At 40.2% G+C, this 18,551-nt stretch overlaps 1 protein-coding gene across 3 annotated transcripts in view; it reads left to right on the top strand.

The window, feature by feature from the left end:
- The window catches only part of BTC (betacellulin), a 47,447-nt gene extending 30,817 nt beyond the window's left edge, over positions 1-16,630 (top strand). For 2 of the 3 annotated variants that reach the window (XM_037035505.1, XM_037035503.1), the window contains 4 exons: positions 3,340-3,457; positions 11,440-11,586; positions 13,530-13,625; positions 15,033-16,630. In XM_037035505.1, the coding sequence (XP_036891400.1) occupies positions 3,340-3,457; positions 11,440-11,586; positions 13,530-13,623 (359 nt within the window). In that variant the 3' untranslated portion in view covers positions 13,624-13,625; positions 15,033-16,630. Of the gene's footprint in view, positions 1-3,339; positions 3,458-11,439; positions 11,587-13,497; positions 13,626-15,032 lie in introns of those variants that run through there. The other variant, XM_037035504.1, reaches the window with a different exon arrangement.
- Positions 16,631-18,551: the final 1,921 nt, after the last annotated feature.

The following is an 18,551-nucleotide window of genomic DNA, read 5'->3' as shown; positions in this document are numbered from 1 at the left end:
GCCTTTGACATTTTCAAAACGACACCATGCAATTTTTAACAGATATCCCAATACATGGACCTAATCTTATTGTATCACAGGATTAACTTTTCCTCCCTCTTGGGACACCTTCCTGGAATGGAATAGTATAATTTTGTCGTCCTCCCAGTCCCACCTTGCCTCATCAAATCCTAGGAAAGGCAGAAAATGTTAGATTTTGCACCTGTTTAACTTCCAAATAATATGACCTTCGCGAACTTTAGATGAAAGCAACTGGAATTTTAGATGCCTTTCGCACCTTATCAGTATTAAAGTCAGTACTGACAAGCCTTTAATTTCCAGGAGAGAGGATGTCTCTGGCTTTTGTGGGGGCAGTATATGTGATTTATTTTTCTTTCAGGTTTTAAAGTTCCATAGAGAAATCACTGGGTTTTTTCTGTTTGGTGGTATACAAGTGTTTTAAAATCAAAATACTGCTGCCACTATTTAAGATCATGCTTATTTGACAAAGAGTCCTGTGAATTACCCAAACAGCCCTGCAGCCATTTTCCTGGCACAGGTGTGTGTTGCTGGGCGAACTGAGGCTGAACAATCACTGCTGCCAGCAGCTGCTCTTAGGTGGTTTGGGGGATCATGGTCCACTTGGCATTTATGAGAACACTGACCATATTTAAGAGGGCATGGCAACTAAAGGTATTGATCAAGGTCAAGAGACACACAGCTTCTACCTAAAGTCAGGTATGTTTTGCAGAGTAGGAAAGATCTTTCAGGAGCACGGTGGATCTGTCATCAAGTCCTGCTTCTTTTTCAATGCTTCTCTTTGCCCTGCCCACCCCCACCCCCGCCAAGCGCACATCACCTGTGTCCGCAAGGCTCGGCGGGAGGGGTGGGGGGGCGTTGTTTTTCTCCTTGGCCCAGCATCTTCCTTCTCTGATCCAGTCTGCTCTCTCCTAGCTAATACATTCATAAAATGCTTCGCAGTTCAGCTTTTACATGTACCATTAAATTTAATCCACAAGAACCTTCTTCAACTGTCTCCTACCTTAAATTTCAGTGTAAACCCTTCAGCTCACTGACAAATCGAGGTCTCTAACTTCCATTCACAGCCTCCTTGGCGGCTCCCCTTCATGGCTCTTCCACTGTTGCCATGAAGTCTGCCCCTCGAATCTTCCTGAGCCTGAGCTGAGATTCCCCATACCTTACCTGCTTGCCCATCTCTACAAATAATAATAATAATAATAATAATAATAATAATAATAATTTTATTTTCCAGAAAATTTTCTTAACTAAATAAGCACATTTCTACTGATATAAGAACTTTCTTAAAATTGCCAAGATTTTCAAGATTCTAGAATCAACTCAACTCATTTATGGAGAACTTTATAGTCCAGGCATACCACTGGGAATTTCCACATGCATTTTTCCCTTTTATGAGCCTTCCAACAGCCCATTTAGGTCCATGTTAGAATCTTTAGTAACAGCCTGTTTAGGTCCATGTTAGCATCTTCAGTTTACAGATGAGGAACCTGGGGCTTAGGCAGCTTCATTCACATTGCCAGACCCATTTGGCTAATGAAAGGGCTGAAGATGAAACACTCACGTCTTTCCTCCTAATCCAGTGTTCCTTCCAGTGTTTGCAGGGGACCACAACTGTTCATGCAATTACTATGGTTGTTTTTACTGGTTACTTGGTCATTATTTTCTTGAATTTATTCTATTTTGCTGATTTAGAGAGATCAGAGATCTTTTATTTCTTTGATGTTTTCCAATGCCTAACACAGGGCTCTAGAGATAGAAAGTACTTGACAAATGAAAGTCGACTGATCAATTTATTTGCCAAAACACACTGATCTTGCCTTTGAGGTAATTTGTGGTTATTTCCGGCCGCAGTTTCAACAGGAGTCCCATTGATCGACACGCATGCAGAAATATCTGGCACGGACCAGCAGTGAGCACGGCTGGTGATTAAGTCACCAAGCAAAACCAGGTCAGCCAGTTGCTCAGCAACATTCTGCCACCCTGAAGGCTGTGAGCTGGCATCACAGGCACGTGCTGTGTGCAGATCATGCCCAGCTCTTTGCAATCCCTCTCTCTGGTGGCCCTGAGCAATTATGTGTACTCATTACATAACACGAAGGAAGACGTTTAGTGGTCATTGGCATCAATCAAAGGATTGCTTGATGTCAGGGGGTGCCAGGTGCCACACCACACCCAGTGTGGAATGCCCTCCTGAAGTGCACACTGCGGTCTTTCTGGCTCCACAGGTGTGTGTGTCCTGTGAGCTGCTGGTGGTGACACGAAGGGGGCAAGTCCGCCTGGGCCTGGTGCTGCTGCTCAGCTGTTTCCCGTGGGCACAGGTGGCTCCCCTGTCTGTTGGGAACCAAAGCAGGGGACAGCTGCTTAGAGCTTCTGCACTGTTCCTCTGGACAATCCTTGTTTATTGACACTTTCTGTGGCAAGGAAATTGTAACTTGTTGCTGTCCCCAGCTAAAAATTAGGTGGCCACTGTCCTGAAAGGTTAGACAAGAGAGTCAGTGCATTGCAGGATTGAAACCCTAGGTATAGAGTTTTCAGAATTTTTCTCCTTCAGGGAGTGAGAGACCTTCTGGGGGCCAAGTGTGAGGGAGGGTCTGCCATTCAGGAAGCGTGCCTCAGCCTCAGGCTGAGAGCAGGTGACAGCTACCTGCTGGACAGCTGGGTGATGGAGTGCCAGCTTGGAGGGGACAAGAGCATGGACTCTGGGGCAGAAGGGCCAAGTGAGAGTCCCATGCCTGCCCCACACTAGCTGTGTGGTTCTGGAAGGTGCCTTAGCCTCGATGGGTTCTGCTTTGCTCTTCTGTAAACAAGATGTTAGAATGGTGATGATGTCATAAGGTTGTCATGCGCATTAAATGAGCTAATATATATAAAGTTTACAGAGCAGCACCTGGCACTCAGCAAGTGCTATGTTAACTATTTAAGTTAAAACAATTTTTAAAAGAGAATGAAAGGAAAGGGAAAAGTGTGCTTCTCTCTTCAGTGCCATCCGCTCTGCGGCTCTAATTACCTTCATGGAAAGAAAAACCTTCTCCCTCATCACAACTCTGCTCTAGCTTTCACACAACACCAACATTTCTGAGCTGTAGGTTGGACATAAATCTAATTGAAACATGAGATGTTCCCATGATACTCCCTACTACCCAATCCCTAGAGCTATTTTAGGGCCACAAAAATGATTTTTATCCCAGTGCAGAGAGAAGGAGAAATGAGAGACTGTAGTACATTCTACAAAAAGCCAGGCAATAAAGATAAGAATATAATACTACTTACAAATGTGTGTTTAAAGTGGGTTGATTTATTGAGCTTTTTATTACTTTTCAGCTACCACCACACAATCAAAGTGGAATGACTACTTCTCTCCGTGTCCCAAGAAATACGATCATTACTGCATCAATGGGAGATGCCGCTTCGTGGGGGCCCTGCAAAGACCCTCCTGCCTGTAAGTGGAGGCCCTGAGCCCGTGGGCAAAGGGGAGCAGCATGGTGCTGGCCTGGGGCTCAGCAGGACAGGAAAGTGGGTGCTCATCAAGCCACCTGTCAGGACACGGTTCCCCTGGTCCTGCCCCGGCGACTTGTGACTTGTTTCAGGGCACCTTAGCCAGCCGGTTATGAAGAAACTGATGCACATCAAAGTGTCCAGATGGACTTGCAGGCAGGGCTGGGTCCTCTGCTACCCTAGCCAAGCAAGACTGTTTCTGTCCAGTGTTAAGAATGCTTTTATTTTTTTCTTTCTATATAGAGTTTTATTATTTTTTATTCAGTTACATTTACATTTAGTATTATTTTTTATTAGTTCCTGGTGTACAGCATAGTAGTTAGACAATCACATACTTTACAAAGTGGTCCCCCACTATCAAGTCACCATCTTGCACCATACATGGTTATTACAATATTATTGACTACATTTCTTATGCTGTACTTTATATTCCCATGACTAGTTTGTAACTACCAATTTGTCATTCTTAATCCCTCATCTATTTCCCCCAGCCCCTCAATTCTTTCCTTCTGGCAATCATCAGTCTTTTCTCTGTATCTGTGAGTCTCTTTCTGTTTTGTTAGTTCATTTATATTGTTCTTTAGAGTCTACACACAAGTAAAACCATATGGTACTTGTCTTTCTCTGACTGACTTATTTCATTTAGCATAACACCCTCTAGGTCCATCCATGCTGTTGAAAATAATAAGATTTCATTCTTCTTTTATGGTCCAGTAACTAAGGCTCCATTGTGTAAATGTAAAACAGCAATTTTATCCACTCATCTATCGGTGAGCACCTGGGTTGTTTCTGTGGCCTCATGGTGTAATGGTTAGCACTCTGGACTTCGCATTCAGGGGTCTGAGTGGCAGGCCTCCATGGCATTTAACCCCTCCCACATGTTCCTCTCCAGTTGCTGATGCCTCTCAGTCTATGCATACAACCCTTACACAGGCGCTTTCTTTCCACATCATGTAAGTCCTTACTCTAAACCCGTCTTGTTTCTGCGGTATAGTGGTTATCACACTGGCCACACTCGAGGATGCATCTAAAAGCTGCTTATCTCCCATGATAAATAGCTTCAATCTTGGGTAATTTAATTATGAGGTGTCTTGGCATGTTTCTCCTTGGGTCCAACTTCTTTGGGACTCTCTGAGCTTCCCGGACTCCCTGGAAGAGTATTTCCTTCACCAGGTTGGGGATGTTTTCCTTCAATGTCTTTTCAAATAAGTTTTGAATTGTTTTTTGAATTGTGTTTTGCATGGAAATGAATTTTTCTGCCATTTGTAATGTGGTTTGTAATTCACGCAAATATGAAGGAATGTATGCCAAATTAAAAGTTATTTTTGCAGGTGTCAATAAAGTGCAAGGACATCAGCCTTGTTTATAAATGGAGTTTTGCATGAAATTGGAAGAAAATATTTCTTTTAAAATATTAGTAGATTAAGAGTCTAAGTTTAGCCCTGGCAGGTATAGCTTAGTGGATTGAGTGCCAGCCTGTGAACCAGGAGGTCACCAGTTCAATTCCCAGTCAAGGCACATGCCTGGGTGGTAGGCCAAGTCCCCAGTGAGGGGCATGCATGAGAAAACCACACACTAATGTTTCTTTCCCTTTCTTTTTCCTTCCCTTCTACTCTCTGAAAATAAATAAATAAAATTGTTTAAAAAAAGAGTCCAAGTTTAATTTTACTCAAGCAAAACTAAGGCTTTTTCATAATGTAAATATTCATTTTCTTCTAAAGAAATGTCCCTCTCAAGTGCTCTGAGACCTTACCTCATAGAAGAGCAAGATGATTTTTATGTATAATTTTTACCTAAAATTCATAGAATGTTTATATTCTCTGCATTTCCTCAGCACACATTTTTTAAAAACAAGTATCTCAGAATAGTACTTTCAATCCCTAATTTAGTGGAATGTTTGAGTCATGGATTCTTCAAAATTTAATTATATTTAAATGTAATTTAAAAATAAATATAAAGGATAATACTTAGAGGGAAATAAGAATTGCTAATGGAAGGAAATAAGAAAAACTGTGTCTTTGTGCATTGGGAAAGATAGAGTTGATTTGTTTTTTTAAATTTCATATAATTGCTCACAGGTCTGGGAGAATACAGTGAGTTTTAAAATATAAATGCCCCTAACCCAAGCCCATTTCTCTAACTAGCTCCTGTGTCTGCACATTTATTGGTCTTTAATGTTGCCGCCCTCTGAAATGATCACCACAGTGTGTGATCTACTCCCCTAAGATCAATACTCACCTGTCCCTTCCGTCTGAGGTGAAAACTCATTTCCTTGGTCTCCAAACCTGCCCTGCTCCTGGCTGAACTTTCTAACCACATCGCCATCACAGAGTCAGATGTTTCTCTGAAATTCTACATTCCATTGCATGGCATATGGCACAAGCTCTGCTGATGGTATGCAAAGCGCATTCTGACTGATGTGTTACAGGCAACTCAACATCGGCTTTTCCTGGATACCCACAGTAACCTTCCTCTTCTCAGACACACATTCAGGTGTGAGCCCAATGTCCTTCCTCTGCCACCCAGTCCTGCTTCTATGCAAACTCTTTCCTCCTGAAGCATAAATGTTGGTTTCTTTAAATGTCCATTCTGTGATAGTGAGCACCTAGGGGACAGGGCTCAGGGCTCACACGTTTCTGTGCTCCAGTGCCAAATACCCTGCACTAGAGTCTACAGGTTCTCAAGAAATGACTGGTGCATAAATGACTCTCTCTCTACCATGGTTCACCCAATACTATGCTGAGTGTCAAAATCAAGGCCTTAACCAGGAACACCATCACAGTGGTGAAATAACATAGAATCAATGGGAAGTGGAAAAGCACAGGGGTCAGTACACAGATTTTGGAGTCAGATCTAAGTTAGGATTTTGTTTCCACCAATAATGGCCAATGTTAACAATGAGTCAGTTACTCTTCCTGAACCTCAGCTTTTCAAAAAGTATATTTTATTGATTATGCTATTACATTTGTCCCATTTCCCCCTTTATCCCCCTCCACACTGTACCCCCCTTCCATCCATCATCCCCTCCTTAGTCTGTGTCCATGGGTCATACATATAATTTTTTTGGCTTTTCCGCTTCGAATACTATTCTTAACCTCCCCCTGTCTATTTTATGCCTACCAATTATACTTTAAATCCCTGCATTTTTCCTCCCATTCTTCCCTTTCCCGCTCCCCACTGATAATCCTCCATGTAATCTCCATTTCTGTGATTCTGTTCCTCTTATAGTTGTTTGCTTAATTTTTTGTTGTTGTTGATTTTAGGTTCAGTTGTTGATTGTTGTGAATTTGTTGTCATTTTACTGTTCATAGCTTTGATCTTTTTTCTTAGATAAGTCCCTTTAACATTTCATATAATAAGGGCTTGGTGATGGTGAACTCCTTTAACTTTACCTTATCTGGAAAGCACTTTATCTGCCCTTCCAATCTAAATGAAAGCTTTGTTGGATAGAGTAATCTTGGATGTAGGTCCTTGCCCTTCATGACTTTGAATACTTCTTTCCAGCCCCTTCTTGTCTACAAGGTTTCTTTTGAGAAATCAGTTGGTAGTAGGTACTCCTTTGTAGGTAATTGTCTCCTTTTCTCTTGCTGCTTTTAAGAGTCTCTCCTTATCTTTAATCTTGGGTAATTTAATTATGATGTGTCTTGGTATATTCCTCCTTAGGTCCAACTTCTTTGGGACTCTCTGAACTTCCCAGACTGCCTGGAAGTCTATTTTCTTCACCAGGTTGGGGTTATTTTTTCAAATAAGTTTTTAATTTCTTGCTCTTCCTCTTTTCCTTCTGGCACCCCTATGATTCAGATGTTGGAACATTCAAAGTTCAAAGTTGTCCCAATGGTTCCTAAGCCTCTTCTCATTTTTTAAAATTCTTGTTTCTTCATTTTGTTCCAGTCAAATGTTTATTTCTTTCTTCTGTTCCAAATCATTGATTTGAGTCCCAGTTTTCTTCGCTTCACTCTTGGTTCCCTGTATATTTTCCTTTATTTCACTTTGTATAGTTTTTATTTTTTTTCTTTATTTTGCATCTGTACTCAATTATTTCTGTGAGCATCCTGATTACCAGTGTTTTGAACTCTGAATATGATAGGTTGGCTAATTCTCCATTGCTCAGTTGTTTTCCTGGAGCTTTGATCTGTTCTTTCATTCGAACTATATTTCTTTATCTCAGTGCACCTGCTCTGTTGTAAGAGGTGGAGCCTTAGGTATTCCCCAGGGTGAGGCAACCTACTTCTCTGTGTTGTAGCACTGTGTGCGGGGGAGGGGTCAGAGAGAGAACAATGCTGCTTGCCTGGCTGTCACCCCACTTTCAGCCACTTCCCCCACTACCCACACACAAATTGCACCTTCCTAGTGCTGATTCCCTGGTGAGTGTGCTTGTGTACAGTTTAGGACCCTGTGGGTCCTTCGAATGGACCCTCATGTGAGACTGAGAATTTCTCCTACCACTGCAACCTCCACAGGTTTTTACAACCAGGGATTTTGAAGCCTAATTTCCCAGCACTGGAACCCTGGGATTCATGGTGTATCTCAGTCCCCAGTTATTCTTCCTGACTTATCCTCACACAAATGTGGGACCACCTAGTCAGCCAGCCACCACCTTGCCTCAGTCCTCTCTGCCCCTGGCTGCCTATCTCCTCCCCTCCTACCAGTATGGACGAATGTTTCTTCTTTAACTCCCTGGTTGTCAGACATCCATACAGTTTGATTTTCTGGCAGTTCTGGTTGTTTTCATTTTTGAATTGGTTGTTGTTCTTCTTTTGGTTGTGTGAGGAGGCAAAGTGTATCTACCTATACCTCCATCTTGGCTGGACCCAAGCCTCAGTTTTATCATGTATAAAATGGACTGATAACATCTTCTTCTGAAGTATTGAAAAATATTCAAAATAAACATGTTATGCAAAATTGCTTATTATGGTACCAAGCACAGAGTAAATGTTCTGTAAATTGTATTGAGAGATGAGGGGGAGATATTGAACCTGGTAGTCCTGATCTTCTAGGTGACTTGGAGCAGCGTGGATTCAGGCAAAACCGCCCTGCTTGTGGTGATGCTCTATGTGGGGACCGGAAGTATCTCCTTTTGTGTGGAATCACAGGAGTTTGTGGATTCTTGTTTTTAGACAAATACCAGAGTGTGTTTCAAGTACCTTTAATCCTCTATCAGCTTCTTCTGTATTCTCTTGGAATGCAGGTGATTTGATTCCAGAGACAAGATTTTTATTTATTTATGCAGCACACTTTACTTAAGCGGTAATAGATGTAGGCTGAGGCATGAACTTGGGAGTTAACTTCCTGCATTTCAGTCCCAGCCCCACTCACTCAATTTGTATAACTCAGCTTCTCCATCTGTAAAATGGATTCATAATTAGACCTGCCTCAAAGGTTGTTTTAAGAATCAATTGAATTAATACTTATAAATCTCCTGGAAAAGTGTCTGTTGATTATTTCAGAACAGTGATCCCAAGTCTGATTTCGCAAAGTCCATAAGGGTAATGAGCATCTTTAAAATTTATTTTAGATTTTATTTGATTGATTTTCATTATAATAACTCATTTATTCAGCATTTAGTAAACATCTACTAGGAACTTGTACCCTTGCCTCATTCTCTCCCATTGAAATAACCATCAGCACATAGGTTATTACAGGTCTGATGAGAATAAAATAACATGAGAGCCACTGTCACTGGTAAGACTTCACCCTCCAGCACGGCTCATGGGTTGTAACTTGCAGGAAGTACTGCTCACTGGGAAATGGAGTTAGAGTGTGATTAAGCCACAGAACCCAGAGTTTACAGTTAGAAAAACATTCTAAAAGAGCATCAAGTAATTCCTGTGTATTCAATGGGCGAAATTATTGTTTAAAAATGCCATATTTAGTAAACTTGTTAGAGGAACATTTAAGCCAATTGGAAAACACTATAAGATTTTAGTTATGGCCTTAAAAAGAAGACTCTAGAAAACTTCATCCTGCATATGCTATTAAAAGTGATTTTCCCCCGGTGCCAGGCCCATGTGCAAGAGGTTTTTAATATTCTGAAATACTTCTCAGTCTTTTCCCCTTATTTTAACCTTGCAGTGATGATACCTAGCTCCCTCGCAGGCAGAGTTGTCTATCACAGATCCCGGGGCCCTTTGGCAGTAGGTGGCGTTAGGTGCCTTTTCTACAGCGCCTGCATCAAACCTCACCTTTCAACCATGGTTGAGACCGAGCTTGTTTTTAGTTTCATTTTGTTTATTTTTTGTAGCATTGTATCAGCTGCAATATTGGCATCAAGGGATCTCCTTATTTGTGAATGCAGGCTTTGTGGGAACTCACTGTTCTGGCCCTTGTCAAACATACAGTGGGGAACAGCCTGGCAGCTAATCTTTTCTTACAAAACAAAAAGTAAAACAAAACAAAACAAAGCAAAGATTGCACAGAAGTTATCTTTTTAAAGAAGTCAGGGATATCTGAATGTAAAACTTGTATTAATGTAATAAAAGTTAAAAATATCTTTTTAAAAAGAAACTCAATTTCTTCCTTTTCAGACTCACCATATTTTGCTTTGTATAATGTGCACTTTTCTGCCCAAATTTATGAGGGAAAAATAAGGATGCACATTATACATGGGTAGTGCTAATTCCATATCTATCAGTGTTTTAAATTCTTTTATTTATGCTTAAGCATTAAAAGTTAATTATTGAACTCTAGAAAGCAATAATAATATCTGTATGCAAAAGAATACCCTGGAACATGTTAACCAGTCTTGTTTCTAAATATAAATAAATAAATAATTGAATTAAAAAATTAAAAAGGAAAGTTTTTTTTCCTGAAAGCCTGGGCCAAAAACATGGGCACACATTACACAAAAGCACGTTAATGCACAGCAAAATACAGTATATAATATGACCAATATCTTTGTGTTTTTAATGAGTTTGAAAAAAACAAAAAATACTTTTAACTGATGTTATAATAATACTTTCGGCTTCAAATGTCCTCAAACTTCTTACATTCCTTGTAAGCACATGACACACTTCTTCAGAGAATAGTGTGGGTAGTCCCCAAGTCACTGAGCCTTGAGCTTCTTGAGTATTGCTCACACAAGACTTAACTGGTCAGAAAGACCCTTAACTGTCACCTCAGACCTGGGGCATCAGTTGAGTTGAAGTGAATTCTAAGACTGTATGGGCAGAGAGTTGAGAAAAGGAGGAAAGGGAAAGCTTCGTGGGGACATTTGTTGACTTCTAGTCACTGCACTTTATCGGATCATGGACACAGGGAGACCATTTAGAAGAGAGTAGAGGGAATGGTGTCCAGATCCAACAATGCGACCTTGGAGGATCAGATAAAGGAACCAGAAACCAGTGTTCGGGGGGATGTAGTTGGGGAGGTGGCGACTAGAAGAGTAACAGGAGAGCATGACCTGCTTGTGACACCTGCAAGCAGTGGGACTAGAACTGACGGATGCAAGTCACAGAGAGAGAGAGAGAGAGAGAGAGATCGTGTTGAATAATGCTGACAAAACTTCTATATATAGGCAGATGTCTATGGACTTTCATGCACATTACCACGTTTGATCATATAAAACAGTATAATTTTTAAATAAATTATACTAAGAGAACTTGGGTGCCTTGAAACTATTTATATGCTCTATGATGAAATGGGAAATTCTGGGGATCTTGAATGCTCAGAATCTAAAATTTCAAACTAATTATAGAAAATTGTCAACATCCCTATTTATTTATAGTAGACATATTGTTAACAGTGTTAAGTGATAACATTTTCACCAAAGAAAGAGGAATTACTCATGAACGCAATAACATACAGCTATTTAACATTTTAAAAGCAATTGTACTCTTTATAAATTACAACTAATGAAAACAGTTTATTCTAAAAAGAAGTAGAGATTCCTAAAAGTCGTATTTTTCGCTGTGCCGTGTTCTTTTACAGCTGCGATGAGGGCTACGCTGGGGAAAGATGTGAGAGAGTTGACTTTTTTTACCTACGAGGAGACACAGGACACATTTTGGTGATTTCTCTGACAGCGGTTATGGTGACGTTGATCATCCTGGTGGTTGGTGTCTGCACGTGCTGCCAGTGAGTGTTTGCCGTTTAATTCTAAGTAAACCTGAGAAATGGTAGGTATCCTGCTGACCTGTTCTTTTCTTTCTCCTTTCCTTTCCTCTCCTATTCCTAACTTTTCTTTTTTCTTTTTTTAAATTTAAATATTAACTCCCTTTCCCAGGTTTGCCATTATTTATATTAAAGGATTTATTTATGACAAAACACATGATGCATGATATTTGTCATCTTACTGAGCACAATTATTAGAATTTAAAATGAAATTTGTATAAATCTCCTAATTTAAGGAAAACAATTATTTAGTCCTAAAGTTAATCATATTTTATGTGAATTTATTAGCAGGCTAAATAAGACTTGGTTTTCTCAAGCTATACCATGACAAATTAATTTTGAAGGGTGGGAACACACAAACACAATTTTTTTCTGGGCCACATCCAAATAATGAATTGAATTTACAAACGATAATTACACCCTTGTTCTTTCCTGTTACTCGTCACTATATACCACAATTTTTGGACTCAAGAAGCATTTTGCTTTTGTTTGAGAGAGAGTGGCCTGGTACAAAACTTAAGGTACTTTTGGAAACCCATCGAATTGTTTGCCAGACTCCCTGGTACTCGGCTGAAAAGCCTTCAGGAGCTATCTTCCTGTCTGGAGAAGCCAGTGCCCTCGGAACAGCTGCAGCTTCTCCTGGTCCACGGCACAGACCAAAAAGGCCTCTCACGGCTCCCTTCTTCCCAACCTTCAGGAAGGGGAAGTTCAAGCAGAGGTCCTGGGAGGCGCTGATGTTTGTCCTTGCTGTTGAGTATCTTTGAGACCTTGGAGAAATTTCTTAACATCTTAAACTTTTAGTTTTATTTCTGTAAAAGGAGAAGATGAAACCAGATCATGTGCAGGATTCCTTCCAGCTATAAAATTGAAAGCTATTTTTTGATTTTACCTTCTTAATGGCAAAAGGGAGTTTTGATACTGACAGGTTTAGAGCAGGGCAGCTGTTGGACAGAGTGGGAAATGGCCCATTTTATGACATCGATTTTTTTAAAGTTTTAATAGTTCATTTTTATTGTATTTTTCCACTACTATTTATTCCCTCTTCCCCCTTGGCCCACCCCATCTCCCCCGCAATCACCACACTGTTGTTTATGTCCCTGAGTTCTTTTCTTTTTTCGCTCGATTCCTCTACCTGCTCGCTTCCTGCCTAGAGCTGTCAGCCTGCTCTCCATCTATAAGTCTGTGTCTGTTTTCCCAGTTGGTTCAGTTTGTTCATTAGATTCCACAGATGAGTGAAATCATATCTGTCTTTCTCTGACTGGCTTATCTCACTTGGCATAATGTTCTCCAGGTCCATCCATGCTGTTGCAAAGGGTAAAAGTATCTCCTTTTTTACAGCCGAGTATGTTCTGTTGCGTAAATGTCCCATAGTTGTTTTATTCCCTCATTTGATAGGCACTTCAGCTGCTTCCAAATCTTGGCTATTGTAAATAACACTGCAATGAACATGGAGGTATTGAATTTGATTTAAGAAAATGGGACTACAGGCCAACTTTTGTAATGAATCTGGCAGTTTAACTAATATATCCAGAAGTGCTCTTGGTTTTCTTATGCCTATTTCCAATGTGCACTGTACTGTGTTTACACATTAGATGATGCCCTATCAGTTTTTTTTAATGACTTGTTCTGAAAAATGTTCTTGTACTAACCAAGCTCCATCAACACTCTGGTACCATATTCTTTCTATTTATATATATAGCTGTGCTCTATCCCACTGTTGTTTACTATAGCTATCAACAGCCTGGGGAAAGAGATGGTTTAATGGAAAATCTCGAACATTGAAGAAAAAAGGAACCTATGCACTCTGAACAGTCTAGAAATAAAGTCATAGGCTGCTCTCTTGATGATTAATTTTGTCTTCACATGAACTAACAGGCCCATGCTAATTTCTAACACCATTTTCCAAGTCCTCTTCGAAGGAAAAAGAAAGAAGATATAACAAATCTTGGTAAAGATATAAATCCTGTAAATGAAGATATTCAAGAGACTAGTATTGCTTAATGGTGAGTATGATAAACTTGTTAGATGGGAAACTATTTGGGTGACATTTCTGGGGAAATGAGGTTCAATTACATCTAGTAAATCATTGATTGGAGCTTATGTTTAAAAACATCTAAAAATAAATAGATTTTTTTCATAGACTCTGCATTCAAATAAAAATTTTCCCATGTATTTCTTTGGCATGTTATCACAGAAGTGCATGCATGTGGGAGAGAAGCCTTCTGTATACTTTCTTTAATGTACAAGATCAGTCAGTTTTCTAAATTTGCATGGTTGTATAGTTATTTTATATTTTTCTTCCTCATTTTTGGGCACAAAGAGCAGGTATTTTAGTTCAGTCATCTCCATTGAAAGGAAATAACAATAGTAATGTTAGAGTAATAGTTTCATTTATCAAGCAGTTACCATACGCCAAACACTGTCCTACAGTTGTTAAATGTTGTATCATTTAATGTCCCAGCAGGAATCACAGATCCTCTGGGATAATCCAACAAACAGATTTCAATGGAGGGACTGGGGTGGGCATAGGGGTAGTAGGGGTAGGGTTGGGGAAACCCACAGGAACACAGAGGCTCCTGGAGCCCAACCATGGCAGGAGGCTCCACCCCTCCCATGCCCTCAAGGCCTGGAGTTGTGTTCCCTCGGCACTGAGAGGTGGGCTGCTAGAGGGCTCACCAGGCAGGAGCTGTTGCTGTGGAAGGAAGTAACTACTGCTGGAGCCTGAACAAAGAGGGAGGCAAGATATGGAGAAAATACCCCAAACTTTCTCTCTTTCTCCCTTCAGGTCTTCAGCAGGTGCCTCCCACTGGCTAAACCCAACAAGAACCAGGAATGCAAGGGAGCCCTTGTAATGTAGTCTGTAGAGTAAACCCAAGGAGGGCACAGTAGGGCACAGAAGGGCTGCAAGGGAGCAAAGTGAACACGGCGAGCACACCCAGCCATGGTCAAGTTGGCTGTAATAGCATCAAACACAACCAAACTGATTTGAAATGAAGGAAGTGTTTGGTGCAGGTGAACTGGCAATCCAAAGCAAAGGTAGTCTTCATGTTTGGTTAACTCAGAGGCCTCCACACAGGAAAACATGAGTTCTCTCTATCTGCTCACTGTCTGAAGAGGTGGCTTCAACCTTGACTAGTTCCTGTTAGGCCAATAGTAATCTGGGCTACATGCTTCCTCGTTCACATTTGACCAGAGAGAGGCAGTGACTTTCCATAGCTCTCCCAGCTTTACAAAGAATCTTCTCTCCCAGAAACTCCCAGATGATTAATGGGGCATAGTAAATGCTTCACAGGAAATTACAATGTTCTCCTACGCTAATGAATTGGAAACAGAAACACTGGCTCCAGATTTTTTAGGGGATATGTAGTACATTTCTTTTAAATAGCTTGCTCTTTTATTCTTTTTCCTAGAGTCTATGAAGGTGCCTTCAGGCTGGTGGCAAGATACAAAATGCCTTGTTCAATTGAAAATGGACAGAATGTATCTCAGGAAACAAGCTAACAAAATGAATTTTAAGTCATGTATTTATGTTTGTGATAGATCGTGCTGTTTACTATTGTTCTTATAATAATAATAAATTGTATTATTGTTTAGTAATTGGGGGAAAGTACCCAGTTAATACAAGATATATTTATAAACTTCCACTTAAGTTTTGTCACGAGGATCACTAAACAAAAAGGAAAAGTAGGAAGGAGTTTAGATCTCAGAAACTGTGTTAACAACACAGCTCCCATTCATACAACACCATGTGCTGAGAGTTTGAAATATATTATTTCCTTTAATCCTTTCAAGAACTTCTGAGATATCTATTATGATCCTCACTTCCCATCTATGGAAACAGACCCAAAGAAGTGAAATAATTTCATACGGATTTGCAGAGTTAGGAATTGGTAGAGCTGAACCTGAAACCAAGTTTACCCAATTCGACGTATGTGCTCGGAACCATCGTTTTCGTTCATCAGACTTGCTGCAGCCTCACTCACTAACATCAACTCAACACTTTCCACTGAACTAGGTGTTGCTGTGACTGAGATGCTGCCATCATTTTCCTGCAGAAGCTGAGAATGCAGAGTCCTGAGCATACATTACTGTTAACCACCATGCTTTCTGTATCACTGACTTGTATTATGTTTCTTTGCTCCCTTATAAATGCTCAGAGGCATGAATAAATTCTTATCTTAGTAAAGCAAACAGAGTTTTGCCCCCTAGACAAAGTAATGAATAGAGGTATGGAGAGGAAATGCCTGGCAGTCTTTAAGCCGCAGTACTCAGGCTCACTAAAGTACTGACAGCATCACTGGAAGATGCTGTTGATACCAGGATAAAGGTCAATGAGAGCACAGCAGAGCCCAGGCAGAGACTGGTATAACCACGTCCTCACTTCTGTTCTTCCAATAAGTAGTAACTGTATTTACTCTCGGGTGAAAATTGTTGCAATGAAATCAGGTCTCTACATCTGTTACTTGAGACCATCTTGCCAAACGCTCCTTTAACTCCTTAGTATACTTAAGAAGGACTTTTTAAAAACTGAATAAGCAAAATCTCTATTTAGAATATGGAACTTTCTACATTGCCTGGGTGGATCTTTTACAAAAACAGATGGAAGATGTCCCCAAATTCTTGTACGTTGGCTGTTGCACCTGTCAGCCAAGCAGCTTCTTTTCCAGAATCTCTGTAAATTTTCCTTTAAGTGTAGACTTCATGTACAAAGTGAAGTGGAGAATTCAGACAAAAGGTGAAGCTGTGTATCACCTTCTATCCCACATCATGTTTTACATGAGACTGAGGCTGTGCCTCTGTGTTACACAGACAGAGCTCCAATATCAATGAGAGCTAAGTCAAACAACAGATAATGTACTATATCTGTTTTTTCTCCTTACTGAATAACCATCCTTACAACAGGATTATATACAACTGCTTCATGTTGTGAATGTTTTATTTTTAAGGTTCCTTATGGGCTGATTTCATGCCCTTTCTTTGACACTAAGAATGCTCACAAATGCTTGTTTGAGCATTTAAAAACAATAAAGTGTAAATGTTTCCTCTTTCCTGAACATGTTGGTTGACCAGTGGAATCTCTCAAGTCATTTCAGACTGGAGAATTTTGTTTTGACTCTGAACTGTTAATGTTATCTTTTGAAAGTTGCTAGGTCTGATGTCAATAAAGAATTATAAGGACTTTCATATCTTTTCAACCTGTATTTATAATTGTTTTGCATATATTAAATGTCCCTGGATATATAAGCTGTCAATATTATCAAATAATAAAATAAATTTATTTTTAAAACAAAGTGAACACATATATACTTGTAAATTTTCTATTGGTGCCATGCATTAAGAGAAATAAATTTGAATACTAGTGCTTTGAAAAACTTTATATGTTATAGAGACCACCATTAATACATTTGAAATAGTCCATTCTGACCACATGTTTTTCTTAGAAACTAAAGAAGTTGAAAGTGTGGTGGACACACTTATGGGATTGTCTGCCCAACAAGCTGGCCACATTTTAAGCCCTACTTCCAGATGCATTTGGCTGGTCTAAGGCGAGCACTTGATGCACATGGGCCGACTAGAGTCATTCCTGGGAGGATGGGGAACTCGAACTGAAGTTAGTCTCTTCTGGGTCCTTGGAGTACAATAAAACTGCATTTTGAAGCTAAGGGGAGTCAGATTTTTCTTTACATGGATCAGAAAAGCAAAGAAAGTTGATCAGAGAGAACAGAGATGAGACTCAAGTTTCCCAACAGTCTAGTCCCTAGTCCATGTATTCTCAAAGTTTAGCCTCATTCTGTTCTGTCTGTGGTCTCTTGGAGACATGCTATCTTTATAATAGATTCCTCACTTGGCTTAAGCTAGTTCTATTTGGGTTTCTGTAACCTGGAATGAAGATCCTAATTTCAGTGCATCATGAGATTGTGGACAACAGTTTCTTAAGGCAGATGTAACATCCTCTGTTAAAGAGAATGTCCGATAATTAACACAGTGCCTTCAACTGTGTCAGAGGGGCATTCCATATACTCTGTCTTCACATAGAGCCGTCAAAGATGACCGCTACAGGAGGGCACGGAGAGGGAGCAGGGAGCTCAGCAAGCACTGTTGTACTGCAGGCAATGTGTTTCCCCCAATAACATTGCTGAGGAGGAGTAAGACATGGTCCCTTAGCAAGCTTACAGTTTAGTGGGAGGAGCAGCTACTCGCTGATCACTTCCATTCAACTTGTTGCCCTAAAAGAGGCCGAAGGTATGATGGGATCAAAGAGGAGAATGACTACGCCAAGTGAGTTTGGAAGAAACAGGGAAGGCTCCTGAAGGAAAGTACATCTGAACTGGACCGGCTCTGGGATGTAAAGGTCTCTGCTCCAAATCCTGGGTGAGGGCAGATATTTCTTGGATCCTTGTCAAATTCTACAGAATTTCTCTTAAATTTTACCAGGGAGGGACCAGCAATGTTATTACAAGGAAATAAAAGGACAGAGGAAATCAAGGTCTCACATGCGGTTCTAGAATACCCTGGGCATGACAAGGTAATGGATATGGGCATGACAACTGGGACGTGAGCAGCTCCTGGTTCCAATGATGTTACTACATCTTTAAGTGATGGGCCGAGATGGGGAAGTGCTATTTATTTCTTTGTTGAAGTGGATTATTGGGCCTTTCGCAGTTTCCGCTTCATGTCACTGCTCATGACATAGGCAAGTCACATAGATAGTGGAGTAAAATGTCCTGGGTCAGATAACTTTGATAAGACCCCAGATTGTGCAATATTCTGTGAAGGAAGTCCAGGACATATTTCAGTGCCCATGGCTTTAAGATCTAGCTATTACATTAAAGAAAACTTTTTTAGAGTATATTCTGCTTATACTTTGATATGAATTTATTCAAAAATATTTATTTATTAAGAACCTACTAAGTGCCAAGTACCTTACA

Source organism: Sturnira hondurensis, unplaced genomic scaffold (genome assembly GCF_014824575.4).
Source record: "Sturnira hondurensis isolate 20B ecotype Veracruz unplaced genomic scaffold, ASM1482457v3 Scaffold0022374, whole genome shotgun sequence".
Lineage (NCBI taxonomy): Eukaryota > Metazoa > Chordata > Mammalia > Chiroptera > Phyllostomidae > Sturnira > Sturnira hondurensis.
The sequence above is the reverse complement of the archived record's forward strand: the minus strand, read 5'-3'. Positions and strand labels throughout refer to the sequence as shown.